The following is a 27015-nucleotide window of genomic DNA, read 5'->3' as shown; positions in this document are numbered from 1 at the left end:
ATCCATATTTGGTTTTGCAGACAGTAAGTTTACTCATGGTTTTTGCAGTTGCTGCGCCGTCGGGACGCCCTACGAGAAAAGGCTGCCGCTCGTCGTAAAATGCTGCTGGATTCGTATCTTCTGCAGCAACTATATCAGGACTCAGATGACCTAAAAAACTGGATTAACAAGAAGAAAAAGTTGGCAGATGATGAAGATTACAAGGTAGGCAGGGTTTCCAGGTCCTGGATATCCTCATGAGCAGTTGTTTTCATGGAATTACAGTCTTGGGACTGAACAGATGGATGGTGATCCCCATTTATAGATGAGGTAACAAGATTTGGGAAAAAGGTATTGACTCTCCCCTAAGGAGACTCTGTGTAACCTCCTTATAGTAGAAAAATATTATGAATGAATCCCAGTGATACATTTCAAATTAAAAGAAAAATACCATCAACTCAAAAGGAACCCAAGAGTTTGACCTAATGTAGACTTATTCCGTTTTGCCCTTGAGAAGGAACAACCACTTCTTTTATACAAGGAACCTAGAATCCAATTGGAAAAGGTCCCAAGTTACCTAGTTACTTAGAAGGTGACTTAACATAAAGTGTTGAATCATGAATTCTAGAGAAGATGAACCAGGGCCTGAATTCTTGCCCTTTACTATTGAAGTTTGTGTGACTACAGAGATTGCTGAATGATCTGTGGCCATGGATTTTTCTTCCTTGGGGTTGTGGCAAACACATATTTTAGGCTCACAGAAGTTATATAATATAAACTATTATGCACATACATGTCTTTGCATACTATTTGTAAACCTTCACATTTACAGTCAGGGCTAGAATGAGTCTCTCAATTTCTAGTCCAATATCTACTGATAATAGTTATTTTTCCAGATATAATTTGATCTTAAGTGGTTACCTGTGATCCTTATGATCCTATCTATCTATCTGTCTATTTATTTATATCAGTGGTTCAACCACTGAGCCACATCCCCAGCTCATTGTTTAATTTTTTATTTTGAGATTCACTAAGTTGCTTAAGGCCTCACTAAGTTGTGGAGGCTGGCATTGAACCTGCTATCTTCCTGCCTCAGCCTCCTGATGTCTAATATGACCCATTCAAAATGTTATAAAAGGGTTCCAATATTCTGTTGGTTCTTACATCTTGATAGAACTATAAATCTTGCTTGTAGATTTCATTCTGTGAAACCAGGAAGCAAGTGTTTGCATTCCAAATGGCTCCCGTGTGTTCAGAATAAACAGATATTTATATATATTTGGCAAGTAAATGGAGGGCTTAAGGGCTTATGTACTAAGAGAGGAACAGAAAGTGATTTTATCTTTCATGATAGCTCTGATTGATTGTTACTGCTTGCATGGGGTGTCACATTCAAAGTGATCTTCAGGCCCTCTTCAGACTCAGTAGAACTAAATGCTATGTTGGTTAGCCATTCTTCCATGTGTGTAGAAGGAGGGATTGATTGCATGAGTCCAAGCACTGGGAAAGGACTCTTCTCCCTTGTGGTGTCTTCTTAGTACAGTTAGATTTATATGGAGAGCAATTCCTTGTCCTCAAAATTTCTGTCCCTCATTCTCCAGACAATGATTTTCGTCACTTATTTTGACATCTTCTCTCAGGATACACAGAACTTGAAGAGCAGGGTTCAGAAGCAGCAGGACTTTGAAAAGGAATTGGCAAATAATGAAATCATGCTCAATAACCTGGAGAAAACTGGCCAAAAAATGATCGAAGACGATCACTACGCCTCTGATAATGTGGCTGCTCGTTTGAAGGAAGTCACCAGCCTCTGGAAGGAGCTGATGGAGGTGACCACTCAGAAAGGTGAGAAGCAGAGGCTTTGGTGGAAGGCTGCTTCCTACACCCTGAAACCTACCACGTTCACCTTCATAAGCATGAATTCACCTGGCGACCTCTATGGGTCGGGATGCTACCCCTTTCCATCCAATAGTTTAAAATACAAGCTAAATTTTCCCCTCTGTGCACCAACAATATTTTGTTTTCTTCACATAGGTGGGGTTTTTCTAAAGCCAAAATACTTGTGTTTTCTTCATTTTTTTCCCCCTGTGTTTTCTCTTTTCTTGAACCATGAGTTCAGCATTGGCTTTGTATCTGAATCAAGTGTACTTAAATCAGGTTGTATGTTTTGGTTCTATAAACTAGACAGAATGTCGGAACCCATTTGTAACATTTTGAATGGTTCATATTAGACCATTAAACATTGACATTAAGAGATTATACATGAACAGATTATTGATGTCACATGTGATTTTCCTATAGTATTTTATTTTTTTTAGGGTCTGGTCGCTTATTGCTTTTTCTCCTGTCTAAAACTGATCAAGCTATTCTCTAAGCTTTTTTAAAAAAATTCTCACATGTATGCCTGAATAGTCTTACTGATATTTTATCTTACTCTTACTCTGGAGAATTACTCAGTTACCAATAATTAACATGAATAGTAAGTTTTCTCTATCACTGCCTCCATTGTTATGAACATCATCTGTAGATATTACTCTCTCCTGGTTACACAAGAGATATGTTACATGGATTTCTTTGGCTGTCATCTAGTTTTTGGTTAGGACAAAGAATCCAACCTGGTTATACCAATAAGATATCACTGCCATTCTCATTTAGTAGTTGCTTTACTAAGATGTCATCTAGTAGTTGCTTCACAGAAAAATAATGCAAATAATTGATATAAAAGCATAGATAAAAAATGTATCTAAAAATACTGTGAATAATCAAGACTTTTTGGAAGAAAAAAATATGGGGCACGGTTTGTGATGAAGGACAGGCATTAAGAGAGGGCATAGCAGAGTTCAAAGAAACTTCAAAATTTCAAACTGAACCAGCCCCACATTTTATGTTTGTCACAGAAAGTGTGACATTTGGTTTTGAATCTCTTCAAAAGAAAATTCTTAATAGACTAGTAAATGACAAATGAAAATATCTAGGAAGGTTAAAATCTGACACAGAATAATGATATTTCACCAGGGGTTATTACTTTATTGTTTATTTTTGTTTTGAAAACATTACTATATTTAAAACCAAATACCATCAGAATTCTCCAAGTTTAAGGTGACGTTTTATATAATGACATGTAAAAGGGTTATCCTGTTTTTTTCTCTTTGAAATATCAAAATACTATGTTTCTCTTTTAAGTTGAGAAAAGGTGTATCATAGTGTATAAAGGAACAAAGTTTTTAGTAGCTTAAGCCTAATGTCTTCTCCCAGGAACCCAGTTGCATGAAGCTAACCAGCAGCTACAATTTGAAAATAATGCAGAAGACTTGAAGCACTGGCTGGAGGAGGTCGAGGGGCAAGTTGCCTCTGAGGATTATGGGAAAGGCCTCGCTGATGTTCAGAATCTACTCAGGAAACATGGCCTCTTGGAGTCCGCTGTGGTCGCTCGTCAGGTTTGTTGTTAGCTCTTTGGCCAACTGCAGGCAATTGGTGTCTATCCTCTGACTGCATTCACTATTATTATTGTTAAGTACTAAATAACTATTTATTAAGTAATTATTATTAACAATTATTATTGCTACTAAGAAAACAAGGAACCAAAGGTAAACTGAAATTCTAGTTATTCAGCTGCCTTTTCCCAATACTCCTCCAATCCAGTCATTCTCCTGAGTCATTCGTCTTTCTTTATTATCTTTTCTAAACATAACACAGTTCACTTAATCCGGAAGCCTTAATGTCTTAGACAACCTGTCACTTACTAGTTGTATGATCTTTGGTAGGTCATTTCATCTTCTCTTGCTTCTGTATCCACACTTACAAAATAAGGGTTTTGGATAAAATTTGGCTCAAATTTCTCATTCTGATATTCTATTCTTCAAATTTGAAAGTATAGTCGATCTTATCAATCTTTTGTAGTTAATAAAATTAAAGTCCATACATGTAAACTGACTTTCCCAGCATCACTGAAAAAATGAACAAGGGTAGGACTGTTCTACAGATATCTAAAATCCTAATTTCAGGGTTATTGGCCCTAACATCCCACTGGACTGATATTTAAAAAAAAAAAATTATCTAGTTAGTTTCCATAACATTTATATTGTGAGTCTGGAAGAAGTCAGTAAAAATTCACTTATAACTGATTCAATTTCTTATCCCAGGAATCTTAGCTTTTATTTGAAAATGATTCTGCTATTCCCTAAGTCATATAAATCTGTACTCCTACAGTACACTTCTTAAAATTCTGCTCTTTGGTTACCCTGACTTAAATAGGGAAACACAGAAAAACCCTACTGAAAAAGGAAAAAAAATAATAAAAAAAAAAAACCCTCAGTCATTTATATAGCTCTAGGCATGGCTCAATAGGCTTTCAATAAGGTAAAAGGGTAGAGAGAGGAAAACCATACAAAGGTGATATATTAGTCAGCTTTTTTTTATTGGGTCCAGAAGACCTGCCAAGAACAAGATAGAGGAGGAAAAGTTTATTTTGAATTACAGTTTCAAGTGTACAGTCCACGGTTGGCAACTCCATAGCTCTGGGCCCAAGGTGAGACAGAGCATCATGGTGGAAGAACATGGCAGAGGAAAGCATCTCAGGACAGACAACAGGAAGCAAAGAGAGCTTTGCTCACCAGAGAAAAAATATGAACTTCAAAGATATGCCCCCAGTGACCTAGCTCCATACCAGAGAATCAATCCATTGTTAAGACCAAAGTTTTCATAATCCAATCATTTCACCTCTAAAAATCCCAACATTGTCTCAAACATGAGCTTTTGGGGATACCTCATACCTGAACTATAGTAGATGAATTTGAAATCTACACAGTCGGAGAGAGTTTGAAACAGATTTTTTTTTTCAAGGAGGGAAGAAAAGATTTCTTTACTTGTTTAAAATTTACTTATTTATTTTTTTGTTTGTTTAAAAGTACATGAAAAAGAACAACTTGTAAATGATGAATATCAGGTATAAACACTTGAAAAATATTTGGGAAAAATAAGAGTAGCCAATCACTAGGAATTGTTCTCCTAGTAGAGGCTAAATACATTTTATTCATTCACTTATTTCTACAGTACTGGGGATTGAATCCAGGGCCTCACACATTCTAGGCAAGTGCTCAACCACTGAACTATATTCCCACTCTGCAAAATTGATTTTAGCTATAGATTGTTATGGTTGGAAAATGTCTTCAGTGTTTCCTATAGGAGAGTAAGTTGAGATCAAGACAGGTGAACAAACTTTCCCAGGATCAAATTTCAACTAACTGTCATCCAGGAATAGAAAGTAGGCCTTCCGTCTCCCTGAGGGCATTCTACAATACATTAGAGATTTTTCAGCGTGTAACGGATCCCTAGTCGTAATGATGATGATGTTTGAAAATCACTCTATTATACTATTATGTTGTCCAAAGTATCCCAAGAAAATGTGGAAAATTATCTAGTGAGAGATTTTAATTTTAAATCTTTATGGGTCCTTTAATTTTTTACAGAATAGTGAGTTTGCATTTTAAGAAATAATTGACAGTCAATGTTTTGTTCCAAATTGAAGAGAGACGTCAATCCTTGGATAGGCCGATCATTGGATGATAAAACAGAATATTTAAAAACAATGCCTCATCTTCCTCTTTTCTCAAAGAACTTCTTGTATGCAAAAAGCTTCCCTCCTCAAAAACAACAAAAATGAACAAAAGAAGTAGATAAGCAACTGTACCATTTTTATACAAGGTCAGCTATAGCTCATCTCACTAACAAACATGAAATTAATCTCATATGTCTATTTTAACCCACAGGCATATAGCTAGAATTTTATGTCCAGGAGGATCATTCTCAGTCTCAAATGGGGACAACTAGGTTGCTGTCACGGCCAGTGCAGATGCATCAGTTTTGTTGGGGTTTTCTGATCTTTGCTTTGGAACACTATATTCCATTTTATAGACTTTGTTCTTATGTAACAAACTGAAGCCTCAGAAGTTCTCATTTTTAATTGGAAGATGTAGCTCATTTCAAAGGGAGAGAAAGCATGGAAGGGAAACACAGAAAAAAATCTTCCTACTTCTTTCCTTGGGTCTCCAGTTCATCAATACTCAGAATTAAAACATTACAATTTTAATTTGTAGAATTTCTTTGGAGCATTTTGTCCTTCTGAATGTGGTGTGACAACTATTGTCCTTTTTTTCTCTCATTTTTTATTAGTGCATTATAATTATATATAATATTGTGTTTTATTTGGACATAATTATACAAGCATGAAATATAATTTGATCCAATTTTATCCCCAGTACCTCCCCTTTCTCTTCCCTGTGTCTTTCCCCTTCCCCTATTCAATTTCCTCTACTCTACTAGTCTTCCTTCTACTTATTTATAGTTATTTTTAATTAACTACATTATGGATTTGCACAATGGTGAAATTCATTGTAGTATATTCATAGATGTATGTAGGATGATTTTGTCAATTTCATTCCACCAGTCCTCCCTTTTCCCATCTCTCTCATGAAAGAGGTCTTAGCTTCATGAGGTGATCCTCAGTATAATAGTCCATCCCACTCTATTTTACTTGGATTTAATTGGAAGTCTTATCATGCCACATTTGGAGATCTCCCGCGGCCCCCTCTTATCACATTGAAATCCAGGCCCTTCTTCCTAAATGCTGGTACGTCCTGATGCACTTTCTGTTTCTCCCTCAGGATCAGGTGGACATCCTCACAGATTTGGCTACACATTTTGAAGAAATAGGCCATCCTGATTCGGGGGACATGCGGGCAAGGCAGGAGTCCTTGGTGTCCCGATTTGAAGCTCTGAAAGAGCCATTGGCCACCCGGAAGAAGAAGCTCCTTGATCTACTCCATCTGCAGCAGATTTGCAGAGACACAGAGGATGAGGAGGCCTGGATCCAAGAGACTGAGCCTTCAGCGGCATCCACCCAGCTCGGTTAGTACAGCCTGAGCAGTCTGAGCCTGGGGAAGCGGACCAAGGGCTGCAGATTGAGAGATCTGGGACAGAGTAGGGTTGGAGTAGAAAGTTTACTCTCGGCTCCAGTCACCTCCAGATCTATGATAATTTGTCCAGACCTCCATCTAAATAATGCCAAAACATTCACCTCCTGAAACTGGACATGAACAATGCTGTGAATTCAGGAGTTCTGGGAAGATCTAGAGCACTCAGCTTTTCACAGGTTGTGAATGTTATTGACGCACAAGTCATGGCTAATGTTTCAAGATATCAAGTTAGTTTTTGTCTAGGTTATGGGTAGCATAAAAATTTTGAAACTACAAGAACCCACTATGAAGATATAAAAGGAAAAGTTAGCAGACAGGGTGCAATTGTCTTGTCCTTGGTAAGGTATTAGTTCACAAGTAACTACGCCAGGATTCTTAAAGAACAGAAAAAACAAATAAAGGGTTAGTCTAGGAAAACTTCGTAGAACAGAAGAGCTTGAGGCTAATTATAAAGGCACAGAGTTCCTGGAGACGTATTTTGAATAGGAAGCACGGGAAAGAAAGTTTGGAGGGGAGAGAAGTAAAGAATGTTTAGGAAACAAGGGAAAGTGAAACAGGCAGGAGGGAGAGAGATTGGGGATCTCAAAAGATGGAGGAAATTCACAGTAATTGTATTTGTTGTGAAATGTTAATGTCAGGCAACAGGTGAGTCACTTTTTATAAATTCCTTTCAGATGCTAGGATAATCCCCAATTTTAATTTTGTTTTTCTCTATAGGCAAGGACTTAGTTGCAGCCAAAAATCTTCTGAACAGGCACCAAGTCATCTTGGCAGACATTGCCATCCATGAGCCACGCATCCAAGTGATAACAGAGCGGGGAAACAAAATGGTACAGGAAGGTATGCACGATTCATATGGAGTTGGCTAAAATATCACTGGACCAGACCCGTGGAAAGAGGCTTATACAGTCTTAGAGCTTCAAGGAAATTTTAAAATAACTGATCCATTTTCCCACTCGATGCAGAAATTCCTTTTAGAAATTTCTGACAGATGATATACAGCTTTGTTTGCATATTGCCAATATTAGAAATCTCCCAACCTCATTCTCTGATCCCCATTCTTTTTATAAAGCCAAAATTATTAAAATAGCCCTAATCATCAGTATGCTTCTCTGTAAAAGTTACAGAACTCAAGAACCTAAGTTACAAAATCTGTTATGAAAGACCTTTTCCCAAGTACTAGCTTCTAGTTCTGTGAAGATTTAGGTTCCCAGTGTCTTATTATCTTAATGGTAAACAGTGACCTTTCTTTGAACTTTTCACTTTATATAGTTTTTAATGACTCTCCTCATTCTGTTTTTCCATATTCAGAAACATCTGCTATTGAAATATGATGTTCATACTTGAACATCATAGGCCAGGTAGAGTGTAAGCAATGCAGATTGAACTGAGATTTTCCCTTTGCTGCTTGAAGAATCCATTTCTGCCACCCAGTGTCTAGTTTTCAAAAGTATAGGTTAAAAGAAACTTTGCTAAGACAAATTCAGATCCCGATTGAGTGATTAAAATTGACAAATTTGGGGTTTGGGGTTTGTATGTTACTATAGTAACTCACCTTTTATTTCTCTAAATATATGACTATAATTGGAAACTAATTTTTTTCTTCTGTCTGTTTGTTTTATGTATGTATGAATTTTGAAGCTCTGTTATCATATATATTTAGGATCATTCTGCCTTTTTGATTAATTTAAATCTTTACATTATGAAATGTTCATCTTTATTCCTGGTGATATTCCTTATTCTGAAATTGACTTAATGTGTTTTTAATAGAGACATTTGAGATGTCTTTTGATTAGTTTTAGGATGGTATCTGTTTCTTGATCTCTTTGCTTAGTTAGGCCTTGCGTATTCTGTATAAACTGGCATTCTCTCCATTTTAATCCAAGTGTTGACAACATATACACTTCACAGTTATCATAATGGCTGCGTTTAAATCTAGCATCTTGCCATCATTTCCCTCTTTGCCCATCAATTTCTGTCCTCCTGGAATTATTTCTGTATTTATTATGAATTCACTTTAATCCCCATGTTGGCCTAGTAGGTACAGTTCTGTTTTGTGCGAGGATATGTTTATTGTAGTGCAGATATTTTCTAGTTGTGGTTTGTGGTGCTGGAGATACTTTCAGAGAGTGCACATTGTCAGGATACTTTGGAATAATGCTAAGATGTTATTTTTTTTCTTACACATCTTCTTTTATTGGCATATATGAAGTTTCCAGAGCATATGCAAGATATGCATGGATATCATTGCCCAAATATCTACTAGAATACATATTGGTATATTTTTTGAGTCTCAACATTTTCTATTTTGATTTCTCATATAGTAACTTTCAATAAGTAGGAGTGTGAGCAAAAGTGGTTTAGTGTCCTCATTAAAGTTGTGCATTCTAAGAGAAAATATTTGAGAGTCATTTCTCTAGGATTTAAAATATAGATCTTTAAATTATGATACCCTCACTTCAAATTGTATCACATTATTTCATATGTAATACAACACCCTTAAATGGATACTCCATTTCCCCATTTATCCTTGGTGCTCCTGGTATCACACATTTTAAATTTATTTATGTTATAAATACCATATTGCTTTTCATTATTTTGCTTGGATATGCCACTAGCTTTGTATAAGATTAAAAAGTGAAAAAAGATTACTAGTGTATTTGTCATTTCCAGTGTACCTCAGTCTTTGTATAGGTAAATATTTCATGTGTATCATTTTCTTCTGCTTTATGAGCTTGTAGTGCAGGTCTGCTAACGATGAAATCTCTTGGCTTTTGTTCATCTGCACATATTTATTTCACTCTCCTTTTGGGACATATTTTCACCACATGACATTCTTGGCTAACGATTTCTTCCTTTCAGAGCGTCTTTAAAGAGGCTGCCACACTGTCTTCTGACTTGTGGTGTCAGATGAGATAAATCTGCTGCCATCATTATCTCTGTTTCTCTGTGTGTGATGGCCCCCTTTCCCCCCGACTCTTTTAAGTTTTTCTCTTTCTCACTGGTTTTCATCGGTTGGGTTATATTGTAAATTCATTTGGTTTTCTTTGTTTCCTTGGCTTGGAAGGAAACATTGAGCTTCTTAGGTCTGCTTTGTTGTGGTTCTTGCAGGACAGACTTTATCTTACGACTAACGCACAGATTAGTCTAATACTAAGATATTACCCTTCTAAAGATTCAACTCGTGTGTTACAATGTCTTTTCACTTTGCTGTCTGGTAGTTTAATTACTTCCTGCATTATGTGAGCTCTAGGAGTTGTTGGGTTTTTAAGTCATTCTTTCCCTACCCTTTAGGAAAGTCCTTTCACATGTGTGCAAAAAAGTAATCAATCAGAAAGTTGAGGGACTTTTCTTCATGATTCCAAAGCTCCATCTCTGTGCAGCACCCTTCTCTTTAGTGCTCTGCCTCACAAATTGTAATTGTCTTCTCTTTTGCACACTCCTATTTCTGTCTCCTCAATTCAGTATGACTATGAGTTTCCATTTTAACTCTCCTACCACTCCAGCCCCCAAACTGCAGAGGGCATAACCTACAGCAATGGTAAGATCTATCTTCTTTCTTTCATTTCTTTACACCTTGCATGAAAATCACTGTATATAATACGTTTTTCCTGTTTTCTGATTGTTTAAGGTGGAAGTGCAATTCCTATAATTTTTCCCTTATGGACAGAAATAGAAGTCTGTTGATTTTTCTGTTCAGACTAGAGAAGACACAGTTTTGATACTCTGAGTAAAAACTACACATGGGTGTTTTCTTTTCAGATCTGCATTGCTTGGACTATACCAACCCATTTACTACCACGTATACACGCTTGTTAGACTTAGCTGCTCATCTCACTTTGGACTTTCCATTTTCCAGAGAATTTATGAAAAGTGTGACATTGACTAAATTCAGCACCCTTCTTAGTCCTTCCTTTATTTCCCCATATGGGAAAGACCAGAGTATGTAAGACATTCATGAGGGTCATCCTCACCTTTTCTATAACTACTCCACAGGACACTTTGCTGCAGAAGATGTCAGCTCTAGGGTTGACAGTTTGAACAAGAATATGGAATCTCTCAATGCTCGAGCTAAGAGAAGGCAGAATGATCTTGAGGCCAATGTCCAGTTCCAACAGTACCTGGCTGACCTGCATGAAGCAGAAGCATGGATCAGAGAGAAGGAGCCTATTGTGGACAACACTAACTACGGAGCTGATGAAGAAGCCGCTGGGGTAAGGCAGGGGTGGGGTGAACGTTGTCTAGTGAATACTCACCAAATGCTACCAAATTACTAATGTAGGTTTTTTTTTTTTTTCGTATTATGGGTCAAATAAAGGTTCTGCTTGATTATTTGGGCTTTCCAGAATGATCACCTTTGGCTTTCATCTGCTGAGATACCCTCAGAGTTATCAGGGATCCCAAAAGATGTACCACATTTTTCTAATGCTCTAGAGATTTAGAGATTTTTTTGGAGAGTATTTAAACCGAAAAGGTGCCATCAAAGATCTATACTTATCTTGGTCCTATTCTGAAACTGCTCATAACTAAAATCAAACTTTCATAAAGCAACCATGGTTTTCTGATATAGGCATCTTTATTTCTTTATTTAAATATAAAAGTCATACAAGCACATGGGGCAAAAAGAACCTCAAAGATCATAATAACTCTTTATATCCATTTTGTTTATTGTCCAACAGGAAGTCAATATAGTGTTTTACAAACCTAAGCCCTAGAACTAATTGAAATGTGAGTTTAAGGTTATGCTGATGCTTATCCTATAAGGTAACATAATTATTATCACTGTCTTTCAGCTGTGATGTGTGGGTTAAAACATGCGCAAATTTAAAAGGCCAGAAATTTAAATAATTAAGTGCACATAGTGCAGATGGAACACACGAAAATATATGTAGCAAATGTATTGAAATTATTATTTATTAATTCCCATTTTTCTGGAGTCTTGCAAATTTAGGATTAAAAAGAACTCCACAATAGAAAGTGGCTCTTCCCAAGATTTAAGGCTATCAGTGTAATTCAAAACAACAGAAGTAAATGCATCTTCCTGATGTGGTTAGCGTTCCTGCTACATTTGTTCTGATGATCTTCTCATCAATAAATACAGGCTCTCCTCAAGAAGCATGAGGCCTTCTTGGTGGATCTCAATGCATTTGACAATAGTATGCAAGCGCTACGGGATCAGGCAGAAGCCTGCCAGGTAAGAAGGACTTCCTGACGGCAAGAATCATGTTCCTCACCACAGAAGCAAAGGGATTTTCTTATCACTGATTTTACTTCCTACAACCCTCGTGGAGTTGCAAACAAAATAAAAAAAAAAATTCTGTAATCCCGTTAGGCAGGAAATGTAACATCTACAGAGGTTTAGTCCAAAAGAAGATTTCGATAAACTTTATTTATTATGTGTTCATTGATACCTGGTTTTGACTTTCCTCATTCCTCCTTTTAATACTATTCCTTTCCTTCCTCCCTCCCTCTCTCTCTCTTCCTTTCTTCTTTGTTTGCCTCTGTTCCTTTTGATCTTCCTCCTTAACTCTTTTCTTTCCTTTATTAGTTTTTTTTGTAACAATGCTTATTAAATGTCTATCATCTGCAAGTAGGAACAAAAAGTAATACTGACTTGCAAGAAATTTACACTTCATTAGGAGGCCAGAAATTTAAATAATTAAGTGCACATAGTGCAAATGGAACATACACACACACACACACACACACACACGCACAAAGTCCCAAAGAAAGGAATCTTCTGTTTCCTGAAATAGGAGTGCTGGAAGATAGAAATTTTTTTTGTAGCTGAGATGAGCCATTTTATCTGAGTTTTTTTTTGTTTGTTTGTTTGTTTGTTTTTATGAAATGGGAGGTTTTCTATGCAGACAAAAAGGAAAAGAACTTTTCCTTTATGGCAATATAGTCTTAAAGTTATTTAAGTTATTTATTAGTGCATTATAGTTATACATAATTGGGTTCGTTTTGACATATTCATTAATACATAGAACATAATTTGCTCCATTTCAATCCCCAGTACTAACTTTTCTCCTCCCATCTGCCCTTCCTGATCCCTTTCCTCTACTCTATTATCCTTCCTTTCATTAATTATTTTTAAATTGGTGTCTTATAGTTATAAGGTGGAATTCCCTGTGATATATTCATACATGGCACATAACATAATTTGGTCAATTTCATTTTGAAGTTCCTCTTCTTTCCAATCCCTCCTCCCTCCTCCTTAACCCCCTTCCCTCTATGCCACTATTCTTCTTTCTATGTTCACGCAATCCCTTTAAAAAAAATCCTTATTTTACTCTCACTTCTCCATATGAGAGAAAATATTTGACCTTTGGCTTTCTGGGTCTGACTTATTTCAGTGAGCATGACGTTCTCCATTTCCATCCATTGACCAGCAAATGTCATAATTTGATTCTTTTCATAGCTAAGTCCAACCCCAATGTGTGTATGTACCATATTTCTGAGTCTTTCTTCAGTGAATTTTTTTAAACTGGTGAATTATGACTACACATACTAGTGGAATTCATCACAACATATTTGTATATGCATATAACACAATCTGGTCAATTTTGTTTCTCAGTACCTCACCTTTCCTTCCCTTCTTCCTTCCCTGGTTCCCTTTCTACTGTATTCATCTCCTGTCTGATTTCATAAGATCCTTCCCCCACTTTTTTCCCCCCTTTTTATCTCTAGCTTTCACATAGGAGAAAAAAAAATATAGCCCTCAAATTCCTTCCATTTTCCTGCTAATGACATTTAGTTCATAACCCATGAGGGTGGATGCACTGAGGAGCGAAACAATTATATAAGTGTATTTGGGAAATGGAGATTGGCTGAGAATGTGTGAACAGGGAGGGCGTTGGTGAAAGGGAGTGTTGTGAAGGGCGATGAGTTCCAATCAAGTGAATGATAGAATCAGTGTCTCCTCTGGGTACTGGAGAAAAAGAATGAGACACGCTTCTTACATTCAAAGAATCTCTTCTAATGACAGTCTTGGGATTCACACACTGGGACCAGACACAAGACAGATTCAGCACATCAGGTCAACAGACAGATGACAGGAAGTGGGACTTTAACTTTGTTAAAAATTTTCTAAAATGTCAATGTGTATAATCCGTCGGGGCCTTCTTGTCTTTCTACTGTTTAAATTGGTGCATGATAAAATGGAGTAAATTATGTTCTATGCATTAATGAACCCAATTATGTATCACTATAATGCACTAATAACCAGATAATCATATTTTTACCACTCAAGTTATATATAAAATAGTGGAATTCGTTGTGATACATTTGCATAGGCAGGTAACATAATTTGGTCCATTTTGTTGCCCAGTACCTCCTCTTTCCTTCCCATTACCCTTCTTTATCCTCTACTGGTCTACTTAAGGAGCACTTTAGGAACCGTGGCTTAAAGCATTTAATATTTCTGAGACTAGATGTTTTTCTTGTTCACTCTGAGTTCGTGTTTCCCAGCCTGCTGGTCTCCTGGTAAGTGTTACAGTATTTCTGGAAACCACGTATTTTAACCTCTGGCAGCCACATAAGAGGTTCCAGACTTTCTCCTCCTGTGAGGCCCCAGGGAGTGTCCATCACTGGGAGGTTCCACAGGGAGATGCTTCCAATGAATGACTGACATCTGTCCCCCAACCCCCCTTTTTTTTTCCTCAGCAACAACAGGCTGCACCCATGGAGGATGCTGCTCAAGAATCAAGGGTTGTGGCTTTATTTGACTTCCAGGCCCGCAGCCATCGAGAGGTCACCATGAAGAAGAACGATGTGCTAACTCTGCTCAGTTCCATCAACAAGGTGACTTGTCCTAACCTTATTTCTATCAGTGAAGAGGCTTTTTCATAGCCGTTCTCCTCACCTTGCCAGATAACCAGATAATCATATTTTTACCACTCAAAATTTTTTTTTTCAGTTTTGGGGATTAAACCCAGTGTCTGGTGCATGCTAAGCAGAAGCTCTACCACTGTGCTACACTCTCATTCCTTTTCCTTTTTAATATTGAGCCCAGGCTCACCTTGAACTTGTGGTCCTTCTGCCTTAGCCTCCTGAGTCATTCGGATTACAGGTTTGCACCAACATGTCCAGCCTCAACATTTATATATATATATATATATTTATTTATTTTAGTCGTTGATAGACCTTTATTTTATTTATTTACTTTTATGTGGTGCTGAGACTCAATCCCAGTGCCTCACACGTGCTAGGCAAGCGCTCTGCCCCTGAGCCACAGCCCCAGCCCCAGCTTCAACATTTTTAATCACTTTGTTTTTTAAATGATTTATAACTTACCAAGTAGCATACTTTCTTCAGATATTGTAAATCATCCTCTAAGGCCTTGTGGGATTATAATCCTAATCTTCATGAAAGAAATGAAGAATCAAAGAAGTTAATAATTAACATACAGATATTTAAGGCGGCAATTCCTAAATGGATGACACTATAGGACTAACTTCTCCCTTCCTTCCCACCTCTTTGCTTGTTCCCCCTCTGTGCCAGTGTTCCTAGTGATGGACAGCAATATGTAGGGTCAGGAGAGGCCTGATAACAGAGGGGTCTTTTGCCAGGTGGGGTTGCATGCGCCTGTAATTCCCAGTTTGAGGCCAGAGTGAGCAACACAGGAAGACTTATAAGAAAAAAAGAAGGAAAGAAGGAAGGAAGGAAAGAGATTTTAAGATATTAGTTCATGTACTGGCAGTTCAAAATTTTCAGGGTAGGTTGGTAGAAAAGAATAAAGTAAAAAGGGGAAGGAAGGAAGAAAAAAGGAGGGAAGGGAGGAAGGAAAGAAATGATTTTTTTTATTAACTTGGTTTTCTTTAGACTTTATGACCATAAAGACAAAGGTAAAATATTGGGCTGGGATTTTAAATATATTTCTCATCAGCAGTCAAGTAATTCTTACATTCTAGTATCTAATTAAGTTTCAAGAGGTCTCCATAAGAAAAAAATTTGGCATATTGTTGCTCTGAATGTTTTTGGAGAGACAAAATGCTGCATTATGAAAAACACTGCGTGTTTAGGCCAGGGCTGTAGCTCAGTGGTAGAGTGCTTGCCTAGCATGCATGAGGAGCTGGGTTGGATCCTTAGCCCCACATAAAAGTAAACAAATAAAATAAAGGTATGCTGTCCATCCACAACTACTAAATAAATAAATAAATAAAACCAAAAATCCACTGTGTGCCAGCCCACCCACCCCCTTTTCTGTTTGCCTAGACCTCTTTATTTCACCATGTTTTTCTCTGAGAAAATGAACTACAGAGAAGTTAGTACAATACCATTAACAAAAAAAATAAAAGAAAAAAATTACATTAATGAATCTCAGGACAATTGACAATTTTTCGAACCTCTAGAAGTGGGATAGGGAAAAGAAATTTTGATGCAATATTATCTACATATGATCCACCCCCAAGAAACTTTGTTGGATTCCTGGTGAACAAAAATGCACCATCATTTGAAGAGCTAGGTTTGATTTTTGAAACTCTTCCTATAGTTTAGGGTCTGACATAAAATACCATATTATTTTATTTCAGGGGCTTACCTCTGCAATTCCTGAAATTCCACAGTAACTTTCTTTGTGGTCTATGGAAATCACATGTCCACCCATAAGTGATGGTTAGCTTCTCTTGGCCACCAGCTTGTACCTGTACCTAAAGACTTAGTTATGAGAGTCCAATCTCTCTTGTCTGTGGGTTTCCCAAGAACTGAAAAAGGAGTGGGAATCTGTTCTCCCTTCAGGACTGGTGGAAGGTTGAAGCTGATGATCATCAGGGCTTTGTCCCAGCAAACCATGTCAGAAAACTGGCCTCTGATGAGCTCCCCATGGTCCCAAAGCGGCGGCGAGAAGAGCCAGGCAGCATCGCCCAGCGCCAGGAGCAGATTGAGGAACTGTGAGTTCTGGATGCTGGAGAAATGGACCATGTTTGGCAAAGTAGTTCCTATTGAATGAAGGCACTCTTCTCATGATTTTGCATCTGTTAGATTAGAGATACAAATTAAAAGATTTCAAGAACAGGAAAGAAACTTAGGATCCTTCAAACACTTAAGTTTTTATATGAAGAAAGGGATCCCCCAAACCATTCATTCCTTTAAGGTTGATAAAATGTCTTCTGACATCCAATGTGGACTTTGTTTACTTGTTTAATATCTAGGCAGCACATAAGAATTTCACTTTGATAGAAGAGGAAGGGATATTGCCAGCCATACTTTCAGGTCCCTAACATTTTCATTGTTATTAAATGTGATACTGTGTTTATCTCTCTGCTCCTAATGCTTTATTTTATGCCATCTTTATTTCACCCACTCTTTTACTGATCTTTTGATTTTATTATTCCTTTCCTTTTTGTCTCTTTCACTCTCTACTCTTCTGTATCTTTTCCACCTTTTATTCCATTTTCTCATCTCCATAACTTTTCCACCCAGGTACCGCTCTCTCTGTGATCGGGCAGAAGAACGCAGACGTCGCCTACTACAACGTTATAATGAATTTCTTTTGGCCTATGAGGCAGGGGACATGCTGGAGTGGATTCAAGAGAAAAAAGCAGAAAACACTGGAGTAGAACTTGATGATGTTTGGGAGCTGCAGAAAAAGTTTGATGAATTCCAAAGGGTAAGAAAGAGGAGCTATCTCTGGGTGTGGTGGTGCACACCTATAATCCCAGTGGCTCAGGAGGCTGAGGCAGGAGGATCCTGAGTTCAAAGCCAGCCACAGCAACAGTGAGGAGCTAAGCAACTAAGTGAGACTCTGTGTCTGAATAAAATACAAAATAGGGCTGGAATGTGGCTCAGTGGTTGAGTGCCCCTGAGTTCAATCCCTGGTATCTTATTTGACTGCTGATGAGAAATATATTTAAAATCCCAGCCCAATATTTTACCTTTGTCTTTGAAGTCTAAAGAAAACCAAGTTGATTTAAAAAAAACATTATTTCCTTCCTTCCTCCCTTCCCACCTTCTTCCACAATTCCTCAAAAAAAGGAAAGAAAGAAAGAAGAGCTTTCTCTAGACACCTTTTGAAACTTATCGTCATTTCTTTTTATTCTATTTCTCCTCTTACATGACTCTTTAATTGATTTAATACTTATTAAATTTTCTCTGCAATGCTACTGAGAACTCCACAATTTAGATCTTCCCCAGTTTATTGTAGTTGTTAGTCACTGGTTAGGAAATGCAGAAGAAGAAACTAGCTACTCTAACTTTCAAGCCCGCAGACTCTGCCACTCCCAAATCCTCTTGGGTGTGCCAATCTCCCAGAATTCCTCAAAATTTGCTCTGTATCATAGTGTGTTCTTCATGCCCAGGGTGAAATGGGGTGTTAAGATGGGACTGTGTGCAGAGTCTAATCATGGGACAGAGATTGGGGTGGGAAGAGAAGAACGACCTGAGTTTACAGTGAGAAAATTTCTGAGTATTTACCTAGCTAAAATCTTGTGATCACCCTTTTTCCTCTTATTTTTATTCCATTATCTTACCTAGCACTGAATATAAATTTCTTCCTTCCTTCCTTTTCCTTATATTTCTCATTGTGTGCATTGTGTATGTATATATGTGTGTGCGCATGCATATAGATAGTATATGTGCTCCTTTGTGATGATTTTTACAATATCCTTTAATATAGAAAAATTACAACTCAGTCAATGAAATTCTATAAAGATGGAGGTATTTATAAGGATAGAAAATAATATTACACAACTCAGGTGCAGATACATCTGACAGCAAAATTCAATATAGGGGAAGATTTTAAGAAATCTAAGAAGATGGATATGCTTCATACTTCCGATGAATAATAGTTCTCTTGGCAAGGTTTGATAGTTACTGGGTGTCAGGGAGTTTAAGAGTATTTTCTCAGTGGCAGCTAAGAAGAAAGCAGCTTGTGTAATGTAAGTGAGGTTACCTATATGTTTTAATAATACTTAGCCAAATGGATATGAAGATGAACAGATAGATATGGATTATTTTTGAGAAGAGGATTGACACTGTTTTGGACAAATTTTCTCATCCAGGATTTAAAGACCAATGAGCCTCGGCTAAGGGACATCAACAAGGTGGCTGATGATCTGCTGTGGGAAAAACTTCTGACACCAGAAGGAGCTCACATTCGGCAGGTAACTGAGATTTGGTAACTAATAGTAAAATAGTCAACGGATCAGTTAGGATAAGCAGGAGTGGACAGCAGTGTGAAACTGACTATGGCAAAGGTCCAAGGAGTTCAGCCATTTTTGTTATCTAAATGGACTGAACTAAAGAATGTTTGTTGCCTATCATTTACTGAGTATCCTCTGTTTTCTCACATTGGTTTTGTTTTTTTTTTTTTTTTGGTGAAGGGAGGAAGACAAATGTATTGGGACCAGAAATTGAGATCTAGTTTCAAGAAGCAGTTTCAGGAAGTTTAGAGACTATTGCGTTGGGCATCAGGAAAACTGAGCTTAAGTGCTGGCCCTATCCCTGTCTGACTATGTGTTCTTGGGCAACTCATTTCATTTCTGAGATCTTCAGTGTCCACATCTGAAAAGCAAGAGTGTCAGATAGCAAAATCTCTAAATTTTCTTTTAATTTTCTACGCTGTTTCAAAAAGCTGAACATAAAGTTTTGCCTTCCATCCCTATCTCAAATATAACTTTTAAATTAAAATTTTGAAATACATACACTTGAACTGATAGGAAATTCTTAAATTACAACAATCATTTCCCTTTTATTACCATCCACATAAGAGATCCATTGCTCAAATACATGAATGCAAAGAAAGTGCAGATAAAGAAGCTGTGATACTCTTTATGTTCAAAACGCTAGAAAAACTAGGGATAACAGGAACTTACCTCAACATTGTAAAGGCTATCTATGCTAAGCCACAGGCTAGCATCATTCTGAATAGAGAAAAATTGAAGGCATTCCCTCTAAAATCTGGAACAAGACAGGGATGCCCTCCCTCACCACTTCTGTTCAACATAGTTCTCAAAACACTGGCCAGAGCAATTAGACAGACGAAAGAAATTAAAGGCATAAAAATAGGAAAAGAAGAACTTAAATTATCACTATTTGCAGATGACATGATTCTATACCTAGCAGACCCAAAAGGGTCTACAAAGAAACCATTAGAGCTAATAAATGAATTCAGCAAAGTGGCAGGATATAAAATCAACACGTATAAATCAAAGGCATTCCTGTATATCAGCGACAAATCCTCTGAAATGGAAATGAGGACAACCACTCCATTCACAATATCCCCCCCAAAAATAAAATACTTAGGAATCAACCTAACAAAAGAGATGAAAGACTTATACAATGAAAACTACAGAACCCTAAAGAGAGAAATAGAAGAAGATCTCAGAAGATGGAAAAATATACCCTGTTCATGGATAGGCAGAACTACCATCATCAAAATGACGATATTACCAAAAGTTCTCTATAGGTTTAATGCAATGCCAATCAAAATCCCAATGGCATTTCTTATAGAAATAGAGAAAGCAATCATGAAATTCATATGGAAAAATAAAAGACCCAGAATAGCAAAAACAATGCTAAGCAGGAAGGGTGAATCAGGCAGTATAGCGATACCAGACTTCAAACTATACTACAGAGCAATAGTAACAAAAACAGCATGGTACTAGTACCAAAACAGGCGGATGGACCAATGGTACAGAATAGAGGACACAGAAACCAATCCACAAAACTACAACTATCTTATATTTGATAAAGGGGCTAAAAGCATGCAATGGAGGAAGGATAGCATCTTCAACAAATGGTGCTGGGAAAACTGGAAATCCATATGCAACAAAATGAAACTGAATCCCTTTCTCTTGCCATGCACAAAAGTTAACTCAAAATGGATCAAGGAGCTTGATATCAAATCAGAGACACGGCGTCTGATAGAAGAAAAAGTCGGCTATGATCTACATACTGTGGGGTCGGGCTCCAAATTCCTCAATAGGACACCCATAGCACAACAGTTAATAACTAGCATCAACAAATGGGACTTACTCAAACTAAAAAGTTTTTTCTCAGCAAAAGAAACAATAAGAGAGGTAAATAGGGAGCCTACATCCTGGGAACAAATCTTTACTCCTCACACTTCAGATAGAGCCCTAATATCCAGAGTATACAAAGAACTCAAAAAATTAGACAACAAGATAACAAATAACCCAATCAACAAATGGGCCAAAGACATGAACAGACACTTCTCAGAGGAGGACATACAATCAATCAACAAGTACATGAAAAAATGCTCACCATCCCTAGCAGTCAGAGAAATGCAAATCAAAACCACCCTAAGATACCATCTCACTCCAGAAAGATTGGCAGCCATTATGAAGTCAAACAACAACAAGTGCTGGCGAGGATGTGGGGAAAAGGGTACACTTGTTCATTGTTGGTGGGACTGCAAATTGGTGCAGCCAATCTGGAAAGCAGTATGGAGATTTCTTGGAAAGCTGGGAATGGAACCACCATTTGACCCAGCTATTCCCCTTCTCGGTCTATTCCCTAAAGACCTAAATAGAGCATGCTACAGGGACACTGCTACATCCATGTTCATAGCAGCACAATTCACAATAGCAAGACTGTGGAACCAACCTAGATGCCCTTCAATAGACGAATGGATTAAAAAAAATGTGGCATTTATACACAATGGAGTATTACTCTGCATTAAAAAATGACAAAATCATAGAATTTGGAGGGAAATGGATGGCATTAGAGCAGATTATGCTAAGTGAAGCCAGCCAATCCCTAAAAAACAAATGCCAAATGTCTTCTTTGATATAAGGAGAGTAACTAAGAACAGAGTAGGGACGAAGAGCATGAGAAGAAAATTAACATTAAATAGGGATGAGAGGTGGGAGGGAAAGGGAGGGAGAAGGGAAATTGCATGGAAATGGAAGGAGACCCTCAGGGTTATACAAAATTACATACAAGAGGTAGCGAGGGGAAAGGGAAAAATAATACAAGGGGGAGATATGAACTGCAGTAGAGGGGGTAGAGAGAGAAGAGGGGAGGGGAGGGAGGGGAGGGGGATAGTAAAGGATAGGAAAGGCAGCAGAATACAACAGACACTAGTATGGCAATATATAAATCAATGGAAGTGTAACTGATGTGATTCTGCAATTTGTATATGGGGTAAAAATGGGAGTTCATAACCCACTTGAATCAAAGTGTGAAATATGATATATCAAGAACTATGTAATGTTTTGAACAACCAACAAGAAAAAAAAAAAAAAGAAGCTGTGATACTGGGAAGAGTATCAAGAAAGTTTCCTGGAAGAGTTGGGTTCTCATAAACACAATGAAGAAGGAGAAGAGAAGGAATAGAGATGAGAGAGAGAAAATTCTTCATCTGATCTGTGTCTTGACCTATGACTGCATAAAAGACTGATGAAATTTAATAGAAAGTCCAGTCTGTGAGTTGTCATAAACTAGTAAAGAAGAACTCCCTTCTTCATCCCATGGTGATTGTCATGGATAAGAGGAAAAAGTAATGTGCTTAAAAATAATATGTGTACCCCCTACAGAAAGTAAGGCTCTTAGACCACTAGGTCTATTCAATTCAGAATGCAGAAAGGTATTATGCTTGCCCCAGAGAACTGTAGCAGATTCTAAATACCAAGGCAACACATTTTACTCATTTTTCAGAGATTATATATAATATGGTCTAGTGATAGCAAGCATCAATTATGGCTCTAGGGTTGATGAGTTCAACTGGGAATCATCAGTTTGGAAGGAAAGAAATCCCTTTCTCTGCTGCACCAGCATAAGACCAAGCCCAGCCTGAGAAAAAAGTAAGGCAAGGCGATTTCAGAAGGAGAAAACATGAAAGCAATGATTTAAATCCAGCTAGTCAATAGACGCCATTGAGCTATCCGAACCAACTCCTTGTCCAAAGTCTGATGTGGCTCTTCTTTTAGGAATTGAACACACGCTGGGATTCCTTGCAGAGGCTTGCAGATGAACAGCAGCAGCTGCTAGGCAGTGCACACGCTGTAGAGATGTTTCACAGGTAAGAATTAATTCTAAAATGCTGTGCTACTCTAGAAAACACTCACATAACTCACAAGTCCAGTAACGATGTGTGCTAGTCAGCTTTTCATTGCTGTGGCAAAAATATCTGCCAACAACAACTAGAGGAGGTGAAGTTTGTTTGACTTCACAGAGGATCCTGCTTATGGTTGGCCATCTCCATTTCTCTGGGTCTGAGGGGAGGCAGAACATCAGCGGGCTTGGAGGAGGAAAGTACTTAGCACATAGCAGCGAGGAAGCAGGAAAAAAGAGAGGAAGGGACCAGTCTAGTCGCCCAGCCCATGCCCCTAGTGACCCTTTCCTGTAAGCCATGCCCTACCTGCTTACAGGTACCAACCAGTAGTCCATTCAGATGATTAATCCATCAAGTAGATTAATCCACAGATGGTCAAAATTATCATAATTTATCTTTTCCCTTCTGAACACTTATGCATTGCCTAACATATGAGTTTTTGGGGGGGGACATTTTAGATCTAAACCATAACACTATGGTAACGATACCTATTCGTGCAACCCTTTTTTCCTGAGCTAGAGACAGTTTGCAAATAGGAATCAGGCTTTTTTAGAAATAGATTCCTCACTTGGCACATTAAATACTCCAAGACAACCTACTTCGATTTATTTTTTTATGTATTGAATGTATTATTATTTTATTTTTTGTGGTACTAAGTATTGAATCCAGGGGTGTTTTTACATTAAGCTACTCCCCTAGACCCTTAAAATGATTTTTTTAAACTTTTTTTTTAATATTTATTTTTTAGGTGTAGATTTACACAGCAGAATGCCTTTATTCTTATGTGGTGCTGAGGATCAAACCCGGGTCCCACCTGTGCTAGGCGAGTGCTGTACCGCTGAGCCACAATCCCAGCCCTTTTTTTTTTTTTAACTTTTGAGACAGGATCTTCCTAAATTCTCAGACTGGCCTGGGGACTTGCAAACCTCCTGCCTCAGCCTCCAGAGTAATAGGGATTATAGGCATGTACCACCATGCCTAGCTCCAACTTTAGTTTTCTAATGTCTGGCTTGGGCCCTGGCACATAATTAATATTTTATGAATGCTTTCATGATAGTGCATCGATTTGAAGTATAAACAAATGGTTTATACTTATAGTCCTAGACTAGAAGCAGACAGTAAAGGACAACAGACCATCACATTGACTTTGTTCATTGAATTTGTCTTTGATTACCAAACCCATACTTGTACTAAGAAATACAACCGTAACCGATGTGATTCTACAATCTGTATTTGGGGTAAAAATGGGAGTTCATAACCCACTTGAATCTAATGTATGAAATATGATATGTCAAGAGCTTTGTAATGTTTTGAACAACCAATAAAAAAAAAAAGAAATACAACCACACGTACAAGAATTAAACAATTGAACAAAACATAAACCAAATACCTTCCTATGTGCAAGGAAGGGGAAAGCAGAGAGTCAGGTGGGTAGGGCTGTTTAGAATAGCTGAAAAGAGAAAGCATGAATGTAATTGTTAAACACTTGGCTCTGAAGTTAGACCTCTTGGTTCAAATGTAGACTTCACCATCTGGCATTGATATTATTCTGGTAAACAGAGGTGGTGGTGGTGATGATGGTAATGGCAGTGGGAGAGGTGATGTGTTGTTGGTGGTAAAGGTGGTGGAAGTAGTAGTCATGGTGGTGTCAATGGAGGAGGTAGAGGTGGTGATGGTGGGGGTGGTATTGATAGTGATAGTGACTGTGATGGTGGTAAAGGTAGCAGTTGTGATGATAGTGGAAATGGTGGAGGTGGTGATGGAGGTATTGGTGTTGGTGGTGCTGGTGGTATTGGTGATGGAAGTGGAGGTGGTAGATTTGGTCACATGGCAGTAGTGACTTCCTTCTGAGCCTGGTCAGTTTCTCTTTGGTACACATCATTATTCCTAAAGTCTTTTATTCTCTTGTGGACCAGAGATATAGATGACACAAAGGAACAGATTGAGAAGAAGTGCCAGGCCCTCAGAGCTGCTGACCCTGGCTCCGACCTGATCAGTGTTCAGGCGCTTCAGCGACAACATGAGAGCTTTGAGAGAGACCTCATCCCTTTGGGGGAAAAGGTGAGCCGTGGGCTTCTGAGCTTTCTCAGCACCTTCCTCTTTGCTTTTATAACCATATCAATGCCCCCTATTTTGCTTTCTTTTCCAGTCTTATGCTTTTGTTTCTTTATCTTGCACGATGCTTGTTCTTGCACTCTGTCCCCAAAGCAAGACCAATAAAAAGACATACCCCCAAGACCATTAACATCAAGAAAAATGCATTGAACTGCTACCATCTAAGTATTTAATGTCCTCTTGCCTGTTTAGTGGGTATCAAGTGATCAGAAGTTGAGGCAATTAGTTACAGGACAGTGGCCTAAGAGAAATAGCAACTATACCTACCCAGGATGGCTAGGGCTATGCCTGAGCTTTGTGCATGTTTTCTCAGTCAGGAGTTGAATAAGGTTACTCCTACTTCAAAACACAAAAGAAGAGTAGAGTTTTCCAGATACCCTGGAGGCAACATGAAGCTTGGCCTTATTATACAGAGCAAAAAGAAGAACAGAAAATATCTCTATTGGAAATATCCTCATTTAAAGAATAAGACCTTTGGGTACCCTGGTTTTGCTACTAGCCAGAAGAGTCATTTAACCATCTTTCTCCAAAAACTTGTTACTTTTAAAAGAAAAATGGTAAGGTCAATTTTGAGTACTTCAGAAAGTTATCATGTAAACTAAGAGGTTGATATTATTTTATTCAGTAGTAAGATGTGATGGTACATTGCTGGCATCTGTTTGGGGAGATTAAGACCAGGACTCAGGACTCTTATTTGCTAAGAATCGGGTTCTACAATAGTGTGATTGCCAGAGCCCTTGCACCTCCCCAGGTGACCATACTAGGAGAGACAGCAGAGCGGCTCCGTGAATCCCACCCAGATGCCGTCGAGGACCTGCAGAGACGGCGAACAGAGCTGAACGGGGCCTGGAATGACCTACAGGTGCTCACAGAAGATCGTAAAGAGAACCTGAATGAGGCCCAGAAATTCTACCTGTTCCTCAGCAAGGCCAGGTAAAGTTCAGAAGGTGGATTTTCACCCTGTGGGTGAGCGCTTTTTCATATCTGGCCCTAAGTAGAGCATGGAGGAACACTCTGGGTAGAGGTGCCATCAACCCATGGGTTTGGAAGGTACCACTCTGGCCAAATATTGCCTCTGGTGAGGCACAACAATGTTAAATTCAGTACTTCAGGCCATAAAAGTTTGATGTTTGAAGAAATGTGAAGTCACATAGGCCAACCAATAACCTTCTGCAAAGTATATGGCACAAACGAGGAGCTATAGATCATGAGATGAAGATCAAGGGGGCTTTCTTACCCCTGGAGAGACAGAGAAGAATGTGGAAGAATCTGTAATGGTGAGACATTACAAAACACACATCCTAGCAAATAAAGCTGTGAAAGTTCAGAGATAGAGGGAGCAGATGAGATTCCCTGCACTCTAGAGGAGGTAGCATTGGATTGCATATCAGTCAGGATTTTGGTAAAAGAGAATGCTATCCCATACAGATGGGAATGGGCAAGACTCTAAGGATGAGAAAGGCTGGGGAAACTGGAGAATAGGGTTTTTTGTTTTTTATATTGAGGGTGTTAAGCACAAGTAGCAAAAGAAAAATTTAGAAACATTGGAATCAAATCCTAGAGAATTTTCATTGTTGTGCTACAGTCAGAATATTTTCACAATATGAAATTCCCCTTGCAAATATACACTGTGTGGGATGACTCTGCCCCATTGTTTCAACTTGCTTGGAAGAGTCTTTGGAATTGAAGGTCCAGGCAGTAGCTACTCACAAGGTAGTGCTTTTGAAGAAGAAAAGGAAGCAAATGAGAAAGATGATTATAGTTGCTTTTGGTAACTCCTCCCCCACTTTAGCACCCCTGGAAAAGTGTAGTTTTTCACACAGTGTAATTAAATAACATCTATACCCATTCTTCAAAATCATTTATTTCCATATATATTACTAAGATTCCAGAATAAATGATGGCCCCTTCTTACAAATTTTTATTCCTCGA

At 38.1% G+C, this 27015-nt stretch overlaps 1 protein-coding gene across 2 annotated transcripts in view; it reads left to right on the top strand.

Moving 5' to 3' along the window:
* The window catches only part of Spta1 (spectrin alpha, erythrocytic 1), a 71474-nt gene that overhangs the window by 17706 nt on the left and 26753 nt on the right, over positions 1-27015 (top strand). For both annotated transcript variants that reach the window (XM_076861554.1, XM_076861553.1), the window contains 14 exons: positions 49-204; positions 1620-1824; positions 3235-3416; positions 6642-6885; positions 7671-7793; positions 10950-11167; positions 12055-12147; positions 14619-14756; positions 16692-16843; positions 17376-17562; positions 18953-19054; positions 22844-22935; positions 24885-25029; positions 25835-26016. In XM_076861554.1, coding sequence (XP_076717669.1) covers positions 49-204; positions 1620-1824; positions 3235-3416; positions 6642-6885; positions 7671-7793; positions 10950-11167; positions 12055-12147; positions 14619-14756; positions 16692-16843; positions 17376-17562; positions 18953-19054; positions 22844-22935; positions 24885-25029; positions 25835-26016 — 2219 coding nt within the window. The remainder of the gene's footprint in view (positions 1-48; positions 205-1619; positions 1825-3234; positions 3417-6641; positions 6886-7670; positions 7794-10949; positions 11168-12054; positions 12148-14618; positions 14757-16691; positions 16844-17375; positions 17563-18952; positions 19055-22843; positions 22936-24884; positions 25030-25834; positions 26017-27015) is intronic.

This window comes from Callospermophilus lateralis, chromosome 7 (genome assembly GCF_048772815.1).
Source record: "Callospermophilus lateralis isolate mCalLat2 chromosome 7, mCalLat2.hap1, whole genome shotgun sequence".
Lineage (NCBI taxonomy): Eukaryota > Metazoa > Chordata > Mammalia > Rodentia > Sciuridae > Callospermophilus > Callospermophilus lateralis.
This window is presented reverse-complemented; position numbering and strand designations above follow the sequence as displayed.